Source organism: Haliotis rufescens, unplaced genomic scaffold (assembly GCF_023055435.1).
Source record: "Haliotis rufescens isolate VD_foot unplaced genomic scaffold, xgHalRufe1.0.p SCAF_45, whole genome shotgun sequence".
In the NCBI taxonomy this organism is placed as follows: domain Eukaryota; kingdom Metazoa; phylum Mollusca; class Gastropoda; order Lepetellida; family Haliotidae; genus Haliotis; species Haliotis rufescens.
Genome location: NW_025964168.1, coordinates 1973335 through 1986174, shown reverse-complemented (window position 1 = coordinate 1986174; position 12840 = coordinate 1973335). Strand labels below are relative to the sequence as shown.

General features: G+C 43.5%; 1 protein-coding gene across 2 annotated transcripts in view; it reads left to right on the top strand.

Moving 5' to 3' along the window:
* LOC124145900 (ubiquitin carboxyl-terminal hydrolase 19-like) overlaps window positions 1–12840 on the top strand; it is a 37640-nt gene that overhangs the window by 17201 nt on the left and 7599 nt on the right. For both annotated transcript variants that reach the window (XM_046515856.2, XM_046515857.2), the window contains exons 13-22: window positions 337–402; window positions 1284–1394; window positions 2669–2782; window positions 3731–3814; window positions 5616–5710; window positions 6666–6726; window positions 9485–9600; window positions 10237–10380; window positions 11729–12401; window positions 12755–12797. In XM_046515856.2, coding sequence (XP_046371812.2) covers window positions 337–402; window positions 1284–1394; window positions 2669–2782; window positions 3731–3814; window positions 5616–5710; window positions 6666–6726; window positions 9485–9600; window positions 10237–10380; window positions 11729–12401; window positions 12755–12797 — 1507 coding nt within the window. The remainder of the gene's footprint in view (window positions 1–336; window positions 403–1283; window positions 1395–2668; window positions 2783–3730; window positions 3815–5615; window positions 5711–6665; window positions 6727–9484; window positions 9601–10236; window positions 10381–11728; window positions 12402–12754; window positions 12798–12840) is intronic.

The window sequence follows — 12840 nt, the reverse complement described above, 5'->3', positions numbered from 1 at the left end:
CTTGTTGTAAGAGGCGACCAAGTGGATCAAGTGGTCAGGCTCCACGACTTGGTTGATGGTGTGTCTGCGTACCCCGACAATGTGGATCATTGCTCATAATATCAATCCCTAATTATTTACAGGCTGCTGTCGTATACCTGAAATATTGCTGAATGCGATGGTAAACAACAAACAAACAGACATTTTATGCTTGATGCAAAATACTGACTTTTAATATCAGTTGATTCAGGCAGAAAATGCCCCCTGAGCAGTGCACATGGTTGATTTTATGCCTGGGGGTCCTTGTTCTAGATATGCCAACTTCCTGTGTTTGACATGTTGTCTGTTTCCTTGCAGGACCTGAACCGAGTGAAGAAGAAGCCATACACAGAGACCGTGGACTCAGATGGGAGAGCAGACGAGGTAGAGTATTTCTACATAGTGTGACACCCCCGTGGGGATTCCAGTGAGAGTTGGTTCCCAGCAACCTATGCTAGTCTTACGAGGAGACATAATAGATCGAGTGTGTCATAGTGGAGTGGATTGTTCCTCATAATATCTGTGCAACATTCAACAATGAACAAACAAACATCGTGTAATGCTTTCACCTCGTCACAGTACATGCCATAACCTATGCTATTATTATCTCTGTTTCGGTCCATGCATCCCTGAAAGAAAGTCCATTCAGTCTTTATTGTAAACCTATAGAAAGTGTCTTCTGTGTTGTGATTGGCTAATTTGGGTCACATGACCAAATGTCATAGGGTGAAAATATGATTTGCATTCCACGAAGGAAGCGAAAGCAAAGGGTGAGTAAGTACGAGGTGTTAAAGAGTGCGCATGGTTTTTTCAAAATAAAACAATAGGTTTACAATATCGATAAATACTATGTGTGTGTCTATTTCCGGGATTTTATCGTGTATTTGCATCTTGGAAATTTTCATTCGAGCCTCTCAAGCTAACGCTTTCGGGTCTCGAGATGAATTTCCACGATGCAAATACTCGATAAAATCCCGGAAATAGACACACACATAGTATTTATCTTCTAATTTATGTATGGACAGACAGACATGCTGCTGTCTGTTTCTCCTCTTGGGTAGGGCGGGTTCCCCCAACACAAAGGCTTTTTCTTTATAATGGCCCTAATGAGATTTCAAATCCTAATGTTTTGATCCTGTGACATTGGGAGGCCTGGTGATTGAAGCTTTCATATTCATTCTGACCATATATATGTATGTATGTAGGGTCAATGCTATTGTAGAAGTTGTTTATATTTATTTATATTTGTCACATCTAACTTGCAGGTTGTTGCTAACGAGTCCTGGGATGTATACAAGAAGAGGAACGACTCAGCTATTGTGGACCTGTTTCAAGGACAGTACAAGTCAACACTTATTTGTCCTGTATGCAGCAAGGTAGGCACTCCTTCCTTCATAGACCATCGCTGTAGAAGTGAAAAAATAATCACCTTTGGAATGTACATCAACTGCTAATTTACTCAACCATGGTGAACATGTTTAGTGTTAGTCCAAGGGGCATGGATGTCCCAGTCATTTAAGGTTCCGCATTTCACTGTGAAGAGTTGCCTCCCTTAGTCATGCCAGAAACCTATGATCCTGGTTTCGCCCTATTATGTTTCTAGGTTTGTCAGCACCACACCCATACTGGTTAGTTTCACCAAAGTGCTAAACGTCCGAGACCTGCATCACTTCAGGCTTTCCTCTCTCATAAGCTGGCATGCCGTGATATTACTCACTCACTCACTCACTCACTCACTCACTCACTCACTCACTCACTCACTCACTCACTCACTCACTCACTCACTCACTCACTCACTCACTCACTCACTCACTGATGAATCAATGAGGGTTTTCTTTTCAGAAATGATTTTTTTTCTGTTGAGGTTGAATTATTTAGGGGGTTTAAAAAATTAATTAACTGCCTACCTTACGACAATATAGGATAGCGCATAGCGATGGTCTTGGGTGAAGAGAAAAGTTGTTTCACTCTCAGATCCCACTTTTTATATGAACCATCGCTGCTGTCAGGCAGTAATGTGATAGGTCATATTCCATCAAGGTCACCTGGCAGCGGTGATGGTCCATACGAAAAGTGAGAACTTTCACCCAAGACCATCGCTATGCCCTGTCCTATATTGTCGTAAGGTAGGCAGTAAATGCATTAAGGAGTAATGCAGGATAAGTATACAAATGTAAAAAATATTTAGATTTTACAGATTTCCCATATTCATGTAAATTAACTTAACTTAAATTAACTGATAATTGAAGAAGTTACTCTGTGAAAAGGTAAAGAAAGTAACACATTGTAGGACATACCGTATTCGACGTAATAAGCGCCCACGTTGAGATTTGCTGATATATTGGCTAGTGAACAATCACAATTAGCACCCTTTCCGACCCCTATTGGCATATAATACGCACCACTTATTTCCCCTATTACGCTCTCATGTGTTATATGCACCCTTTATTATTGGCAATTAAGTTCTGGAAAAATATTTCAGGCTGTCAGCATAAACCATGAAATTTATCTTTCAACTCTGTTTTTTTTTTCACCAAAATAATATTCTAATAAGAGCCCCCTATTTCTAATTTTGAGAGCGCCCTGGGCGCTTATTACGTCGAATACGGTAAGTAGATTGGTTCTAAGGCATGTTTTTGTTTTTTTCCAGGTGTCGATCACGTTTGACCCCTTCTTGTATTTGTCCGTTCCACTACCTAAAAAGTGTCGACTGTTGCCCATCACATTCATGTGGAAAGATCCCTTTGGAAGGAAGCCAGTCCGGGTAGGTGGATTTGGTCAGGGGGAAAGGACCTGTGGGGCCATCTAGAGGTTGAAGTATCCGCCATCAATTCGCGACAGGGATACAGTGTGTGGACCCACCTTCGGGGTTCAGGATTAGCATTGATCCCGAGAAATCGATGCTGGTATTAAGATGTGGCATTGCAGGCATGTGACTTTGAACTTAGCCAGGAACACTGAGTCGTATTTACTCAGCATGCTGTTGCAATACTGCTAAAACAAATACCGATAGTCTCCCCTAATCCGAGGACCGTTGTGATCTCGAGTAGAATGTGTCCCCAACACCCCTTGCTAGTCGTAAGAGGCGACAAATTTGGGAACCACATGGTGTTAGAATTGTTCCCCAGCCGCCTATGCTTGTCATAAGAGGTGACTGAATGGATCCTGTGGTCAAGCTCAGTGACTTGGTTGATTGTGTGTCATTGTACCCCGACGGTGTGGATCGCTGCTCATAATATCAATCACTTGTTTGTCTCAATTATTTTTAGACTGCCATCATTTAGCTGGAATGTTGCTGAGGGCAGCGTTACGAACATACAAAACGAAACAATTTGTGAAAATATGTTTTCATGTTTATAAACTGCAGGACAAAAGGAAGTATATATTTGACCCAGAATGTGACCCAAAAATTACAAACGTTTTCAAAGTGTTATTTGGCTGAAACCGTCACCGGAACACGATCCAAAACTCAACTATGATACCCGTATGAAATGCATCACTATCGAAGAACCGTTTCTTGTTTCTTTCATTCTTTGCCACCATATAACATAAGTGTGTACTTTCTTTTGCCTGGAAGTTTAGCTATGTTATATAACTGCATCTTGGATTAAAAAACAAAACATGAGATATCAAATGTTGGATTAAACACTATCTAAACATTGTCCTGCTTCTAACGTGATGAGCCAGTACATAAGCCACTTCTCTGTTACAGTACTTGGTTCGCCTACCCAAAGACTCCCGTGTTGAACAACTCACAGACGACCTCAGCAAAAAGACAGGGGTCAAACAAAAAGATGTGAGTTGTAAAAGTTAATTAACACCACCAGAATAAGGTGCTTGATACATGAATTGCATTGAAATTGAAATCTTTGTTCTTGCTACCACTAAACAAACATGTGAGGACATCCCATTACGGGATCAACCTTTTGCAAACTTTTACCGACCAATGAAATAACGAGAAGTCAACATTAGCCAATCAGAATGCAGCTTTCTTTAGTTATAAGGGACTAGTTTCAAACTGGCAACTTCCATTCCAGACTGCTTTGAACAACATTTTGACAAAGTTCTCAATTCAAAATTGGAAAACTGAACAAAAAAATGTTCTGGAATGTCTAATCATGTTAATAGATGGTCTAAATTGTATGGCTGTACTTCCAGAGGGATATTCAAAGTCTCTTCTGTTTAATTGTTCATCCCTTTGAAGGAGAGATAGAGGATAATTTAGACGGAAGCAGTCATACAGACAGTAACTGTTGTTTGGAATGTCCCATGTTAATATTTTCAAGGTTGCATGATTAGAAAACACATTCCAACTGTCACTTTCCTGATCTGGTAAGCAATGCTCTGATTGGTTGGATGGAAGGTCGTTCTGATGTGACATGTTAAGGGATGTCCTCACATGTTTGTTTAGCAGTAGCGAGAACGAAGCTCTGATTTTAATGAAATTGTAGTTCATAGAAATATACAGAGATATATGAAGTGATTGATCAAGCAATAGATTCATTGAAATTGCCCATGAGCCAGTGGCATTACTGGCTCTTGGAGGTGTATGTACTCAGCATGCTGTTGCAACAGTAATAAACCAAGTATCCACGTAGGAACATGGGTAGGGTTGCGACCGGGTACGAAAACTGAACTCGAGTACCCGGCAGACAATACCCGAACCGGACTCGAGTACCCGTAGTTCAATGTTGTCCCACTTGTTTGTAATGCTTTTGTGAAAAAAAGGTCATCAAACATCTATTGATCTATTCTAAGGTATTATGTTTTTTATTAAATGCCTGCATGGCTTACCTAAAACCACAAGTGACGCAGAATATCAAAGTAAATGCTCTTGTGTTTAAAACTTAGATACTTTTTCATGGAACTCGTCGAACTACCTGCGTAGCTGATACATATGCCACAGAGACGGCATTTGGTCTTTTTCTTTGTGTCATCAAGGTCAAAATACGCCCAAACATTTGAACGTTTGTCCGCTTTGTCGTCCATTTTGAAGTGACTTACAAGTTATCTCCCCTGAACGGGTAACCGAGTCCTAGGCTACCCGACACTTTATCGGGTACTCGAGTACCCGTCACAACCCTAAACATGGGATAAATGTATCCACAGCATCGATTGCTAGTCATGAGAGGCTATTAAAAGGCTATTAAATTTGGTACCCATGGGATTTCCAGGTTAGAATTGGCCAACTGCAACCCAAGAGGCGACTTAGTCAAGTTATTATTGATGGAATGGTCATGACAATGATTTTGTGTCAACATACCCCAATGGCGTGGATCTTTGCTCATAATATCAATCACTGAGTATCTGGTCAGACTCTATTATTAAGAGGTTGCACAATCTGCATTATGTAGGATATTTTTCTCGCACTTTAACTTCTATTATAAAGAGGGGCTGTCAGGTAGCCTAGTGGTTAAAGCGTTAGCCCGTAACGCCGAAGACCCAGGTTCGATTCCCTACATGGGTACAATGTCCCCCGCTATGATATTGCTGGAATATTGCTAAAAGCGGCATAAAACCATACTCACTCACTCTTAATATAAAGTGTTCTGTCTGTTAACAGATTATCAGGTTTTACCCTTTATGTTTTCCTTCAGATGCGGGTGTTTGAGGCGTACCGGGGGAAGATTCTCAAGGTTTTCACACGACGCGCAAGTCTGTCTAGCGTCCAGATCAATGACACCATTGTTGTGTAAGTACTGTGTTATATGGCAAAAAAAATCATCTGTCAAATTTTTTTGGGGGGGGGGGAAGTATGGAAGTTATGATCACCGTAATCCTAAGATATAACAGGGCCCAGAACTCTTTTGGTCAGGCTTGTTGACTTGCATGTCATCGTACCCTAACTGTGGGATATTGCTCAGAATGTCAATCACTGGTTTGTCTGGTCCCGAGTCCCTTAGTTTCTGTACAGGCTGCAGTGATGAAGCTGGAATATTGATGACTGTCATAAAATATGTTGTTTGTATGCAAAGACCATTGTCCTGCCTGACTTGAATCCTTGATTATTCAGGGTACTACATCTCCAAGTTGTTACGACCAGTACCCTGGACTCATTCGCTGCAATAGCTTTGCTTAAAACCTGATTGCAACAAAATGTGGTAATATAGCTGTCCAATCAAACAATACTTACGGACAAGAGATATTCTGTCCAGGGTATTTAGCATAATACAATGGGGAGATAATCGAGGGTGGCTTTCCTGAAGACATGAAAGATTTGTAATATACTACTCAAGAGAAATTAAAGCGCATCAATTTTTTTTCTTTGACTGTAGATGTCTGTCATGGCTGGTGGTAGTTGCAACCCACAGCATTCAAATTGTTCTTTGACTTGTTTTTTATAGTATTATTGATGGGTTTTTACCAATTTTGGTTCATAGACTCTCTGTCATAACAAACACATCCAGGCAGATTCTGAACATACTACATCAGTAGATGTCATGTGACCAAGCTAAAATAACTATTGTTTAGTCTGGTATCTTTACATTAGCTGTGACTTTGACAGATATTGAAGGATTTAGAAGTCACAGGTCAAAACAGGTTGTAAAATTGACAAGGACATATGCCCAGTTGAGCACATATCCCAAGATTGTTCTTGTTAGTTGTGGAATGCAACATGTTCCTCCATGTGATGTTCCTGTTTTCAGTGCTGAAGTATTGTCAGAGGAAGTGGCAGGAGAAGCCGTTTATGAAGTACCTGTGATACAGGTGAGTGTCGGATGTGTGAAGTACCTGTGATACAGATGAGTGTCAGGTGTGTGAAGTACCTGTGATACAGGTGAGTGTCAGGTGTGTGAAGTACCTGTGATACAGGTAAGTGTAGGATGTGTGAAGTACCTGTGATACAGGTGTTGCATGTGTGAAGTACCTGTGATACAGGTGTCATATGTGTGAAGTACCTGTGTGAAGTACCTGTGATACAGATGAGTGTCAGATGTGTTAAGTACCTGTGATACAGGTGTTGCATGTCTGAAGTACCTGTGATACAGGTGTTGCATGTGTGAAGTACCTGTGATACAGGTGTCATATGTGTGAAGTACCTGTGATACAGGTGTCATATGTGTGAAGTACCTGTGATACAGCTGTTGCATGTGTGAAGTACCTGTGATACAGGTGTTGCATGTGTGAAGTACCTGTGATACAGGTGTCAGATGTGTGAAGTACCTGTGATACAGGTGTCTGATGTGTGAAGAAGCAGTGATACAGGTGTTGCATGTGTGAAGTACCTGTGATACAAATGTTGCATGTGTGAAGTACCTGTGATACAGGTGTTGCATGTGTGAAGTACCTGTGATACAGGTGTTGCATGTGTGAAGTACCTGTGATACAGGTGTTGCATGTGTGAAGTACCTGTGATACAGGTGTCATATGTGTGAAGTACCTGTGATACAGATGAGTGTCATATGTGTGAAGTACCTGTGAAGTACCTGTGATACAGGTGTTGCATGTGTGAAGTACCTGTGATACAGGTGTCATATGTGTGAAGTACCTGTGATACAGGTGTTGCATGTGTGAAGTACCTGTGATACAGGTGTCATATGTGTGAAGTACCTGTGATACAGGTGTTGCATGTCTGAAGTACCTGTGATACAGGTGTTGCATGTGTGAAGTACCTGTGATACAGGTGTCATATGTGTGAAGTACCTGTGATACAGGTGTCATATGTGTGAAGTACCTGTGATACAGCTGTTGCATGTGTGAAGTACCTGTGATACAGGTGTTGCATGTGTGAAGTACCTGTGATACAGGTGTCAGATGTGTGAAGTACCTGTGATACAGGTGTCTGATGTGTGAAGTAGCAGTGATACAGGTGTTGCATGTGTGAAGTACCTGTGATACAAATGTTGCATGTGTGAAGTACCTGTGATACAGGTGTTGCATGTGTGAAGTACCTGTGATACAGGTGTTGCATGTGTGAAGTACCTGTGATACAGGTGTCATATGTGTGAAGTACCTGTGATACAGATGAGTGTCATATGTGTGAAGTACCTGTGATACAGGTGTTGCATGTGTGAAGTACCTGTGATACAGGTGTCATATGTGTGAAGTACCTGTGATACAGGTGTTGCATGTGTGAAGTACCTGTGATACAGATGTGTGAAGTACCTGTAATACAGGTGTCGTATGTGTGAAGTACCTGTGATACAGGTGAGTGTCATATGTGTGAAGTACCTGTGATACAGGTGTTGCATGTGTACAGAACCTGTGATGCAGGTGTCAGATGTGTGAAGTACCTGTGATACAGCTGAGTGACATATGTGTGAAGTACCTTTGATACAGGTGTTGCATGTGTGAAGTACCTGTGATACAGATGTGTGAAGTACCTGTAATACAGGTGTCGTATGTGTGAAGTACCTGTGATACAGGTGAGTGTCATATGTGTGAAGTACCTGTGATACAGGTGTTGCATGTGTACAGTACCTGTGATGCAGGTGTCAGATGTGTGAAGTACCTGTGATACAGCTGAGTGACATATGTGTGAAGTACCTTTGATACAGGTGTTGCATGTGTGAAGTACCTGTGATACAGATGTGTGAAGTACCTGTGATACAGATGTGTGAAGTACCTGTGATACAGGTGTTGCATGTGTGAAGTTCCTGTGATACAGGTGTCATATGTGTGAAGTACCTGTGATACAGGTGTTGCATGTGTGAAGTACCTGTGATACAGATGTGTGAAGTACCTGTAATACAGGTGTCGTATGTGTGAAGTACCTGTGATACAGGTGAGTGTCATATGTGTGAAGTACCTGTGATACAGGTGTTGCATGTGTACAGTACCTGTGATGCAGGTGTCAGATGTGTGAAGTACCTGTGATACAGCTGAGTGACATATGTGTGAAGTACCTTTGATACAGGTGTTGCATGTGTGAAGTACCTGTGATACAGGTGTCATATGTGTGAAGTACATGTGATACAGGTGAGTGTCATGTGTGAAGTACCTGTGATACAGGTGTCATATGTGTGAAGTACATGTGATACAGGTGAGTGTCATGTGTGAAGTACCTGTGATACAGGTGTCATATGTGTGAAGTACATGTGTGAAGTACCTGTGATACAGGTGTTGCATGTGTGAAGTACCTATGATACAGGTGTTGCATGTGTGAAGTACCTGTGATACAGGTGTTGCATGTGTGAAGTACCTATGATACAGGTGTTGCATGTGTGAAGTACCTGTGATACAGGTGTTGCATGTGTGAAGTACCTGTGATACAGGTGTCATATGTGTGAAGTACCTGTGATACAGGTGAGTGTCAGATGTGTGAAGTACCTGTGATACAGATGTGTGAAGTACCTGTGATACAGATGAGTGTCAGGTGTGTGAAGTACCTGTGATACAGGTGTTGCATGTGTGAAGTACCTGTGATACAGATGTGTGAAGTACCTGTGACACTGAATGAGTAGAAGGACTAGTGATGACTCACTGACTATGAGTGTGCTAATGCTTGCTATGTTATGTCATTCAGAGAACACTGATGCCCAACCAGGCTCCCTTGAGGTGCTCTCAGTGCCGGAAGCCACCTGCAGCGGGGATCAAGCTCAAGCGGTGCACCAAGTGTTTCAAAGTTGGATACTGTGATCAGTAAGTGGCCTTTCATACAACAAACAAAATACAGTGATGCTTTGTTAACTCAAAGCTCTAACATTTGCTATGCTGAGTCAAAGACAAAAAGACAAGGATAGCGTGGTCTTGGTGAATTATTCAGATGAACTATGGAGTGTTTTGTTGCTCATAATTTCACTGGATTGTCTGGTCCTAGCTCAATGATTTACTGACCACCGTCATATAGCTGGAATTTTGCTGAGTGATGAGGGCTGGCAATTATTTTTGTTAATAAGGCCTCCTGGCCAGTGAACTTTGGCAACTAATTCCTACACCGAGTATGGACATGTGTCAAGTTGCTTTTTATCCTTTTATGGAGCTGGATAATAGCGTATGATCTGTTTGTCCTTTTGTTTCCCCCCAGACATGTCATTGCTGCAATATTGCTAAAAATGGCGTTAAACCACTCACTCACTCACTCACTCACTCACTCACTCACTCACTCACTCTCACACTCACTCTCTCACTCACTCACTCACTCACTCACTCTCACACTGTCACACTCACTCACTCACTCACTCACTCACTCACTCCTTTGGCTTTTGACTATAACTTGTTCTTTCATAAATCCTGTTTTCTGTGTGTATTGACAGAGAACACTATCTGTTTGTTCAGGGCCTGCCAGCGATCTCACTGGCAAGTGCACAAGTCAAGCTGCAGTGTGATCCCGGAGCCTGTAGGCTGCCCCTTCATCGTCAGTATACCAGAATCTCGGGCGACCTTCTCACGGCTCGGGAAACTCATGGAAGCATACTCAAGGTCAGTCTGCATACACGGAACCAGAGTGAAAATTCTTGAATCTAGACGTTTTGTGGTGGACCAAGTATGCTGAAGTAAAGTTGAACACCACCATGACTTCCTCGTGTAGTGGGGGCGGTCGGGTAGCCTAGTGGTTAAAGCGTTCGCTCGTCATGCTGAAGACCTGGGTTCGATTCCCGACATGGGTACTATGGGTGAAGCCGATTTTCTGATGTCCCCCGCCGTGATATTGCTAGAATATTGCTAAAAGCATCATAAAACCATACTCACTCACTCCTCATGTTGTGATATATTTTCAACAAAATTACATGATTACTGAATACAAGTTGCCAAATCTCAAAATGCTCCTCTTTTTTTTTCTTCAAAAAAGCTGTACTCACATTGTGGACCTCTGTCATAAGATCATTATTTGCACATTATCTTTTTGTGATATTGGTCCAGAGCAACAAATGTACCCACCAAGCTGTCATTGTATCGTCACCTGCTCTAATGTCTGTACCAGGTACTCCATGGATGTCTTCCAGCCCCCTGTGCAGGCCATGCCGCCCACCAAGCTGTCATTGTATTCTCACCCGATCTAATGTTGTCTGTGCCAGGTACTCCATGGATGTCTTCCAGCCCCCTGTGCAGGCCATGCCGCCCACCAAGCTGTCATTGTATTCTCACCCGATCTAATGTTGTCTGTGCCAGGTACTCCGTGGATGTCTTCCAGCCCCCTGTGCAGGCCATGCCGCCCACCAAGCTGCCATTGTATTCTCACCCGATCTAATGTTGTCTGTGCCAGGTACTCCGTGGATGTCTTCCAGCCCCCTGTGCAGGCAGTGCCGCCCACCAAGCTGCCATTGTATTCTCACCCGATCTAATGTTGTCTGTGCCAGGTACTCCGTGGATGTCTTCCAGCCCCCTGTGCAGGCAGTGCCGCCCACCAAGCTGCCATTGTATTCTCACCCGATCTAATGTTGTCTGTGCCAGGTACTCCGTGGATGTCTTCCAGCCCCCTGTGCAGGCAGTGCCGCCCACCAAGCTGCCATTGTATTCTCACCCGATCTAATGTTGTCTGTGCCAGGTACTCCGTGGATGTCTTCCAGCCCCCTGTGCAGGCCGTGCCGCCCACCAAGCTGCCATTGTATTCTCACCCGATCTAATGTTGTCTGTGCCAGGTACTCCGTGGATGTCTTCCAGCCCCCTGTGCAGGCCGTGCCGCCCACCAAGCTGCCATTGTATTCTCACCCGATCTAATGTTGTCTGTACCAGGTACTCCATGGATGTCTTCCAGCCCCCTGTGCAGGCCGTGCCGCCCACCAAGCTGCCATTGTATTCTCACCCAATCTAATGTTGTCTGTGCCAGGTACTCCGTGGATGTCTTCCAGCCCCCTGTGCAGGCCGTGCCGCCCACCAAGCTGTCCAGCCATCCCTCCACCTCCAACCTCAGCTCCTCCTCCAGCAGCCAATCAAGTGGCAGCCTCAACAGCCTTGACAGTCAATCATCATCAGCCAGCACTCACACACTCACAGCAGATGCTGAGCAGGCCTTGGATGACGACTGTGACACTGGCATTGAGAGCAGCAGCACCACAGCATTAGCAGGGAGCGCCACATCACTGGACATGGACCAAAACCTCACCCACATGCCTCCAACCATTGCCTCGAGTGAGAGTTTCGGTAATGATGACATACCGGAGAGTGCCTCCTTGGATCAAAGTGCGTCAAGGAACTTCACTGTGGGTAGTTCGGGACAAGCCGACGAGATCTTCCCTCCAGATCAGGCTAAGGTGTCGTCCAGATCGATCCCCACCAACCCTGTCCTGGGCATCCAGACAGAGGAGTCCGAGAGGGCCATGCCGTTGTTCCACATCAAGCCGGTCAATAACGACGGGGAAGGACTGAGGGGCCCTGATGGGGAGAGACTAGAAGATAAGGGAGAGGTACCCCTAGACTTGACGAGCCGGCGATTTCTATCCATGGACTGGAGAAACAGTGACAAGCTTGCGTCCTATGTGTTGGTCCAGTCTAAGGAGTTGGTGAGTTAACGCCATTATGATCTCCATAGTGGTCCTTGGATTATATGCTGTTATTAGATTAGGGCTGTCATTCTTAGGCATCTGTTGAATTTAGAAAATGACCAAGGATTCCAGGGAACAGGCTTTTGGGGAAAAACTGGGATATTGGCTCAAATTGGTCAGTGAATACAAGTCTCTTCTACATTACCGTAAAACATGAATTGGGAAATTTGGTAATTTGGGGATTTTTTACTGATAATTGCTGCAGACTTGGATCTGAATAATGGCCTCTGAGCACATCTAGATAAATCCTTGATGATGCATGCTGACTGATGTTGACAAAGGAACTCACAGTGTTCTTCTGCCCTTTTCAGGATGCGGATGATGATGAAAGCATGCAGACGGCACAATCTGATGGTGAGAGTCATGCTTTTGTTTCAAGATGTGTATGATGATGACA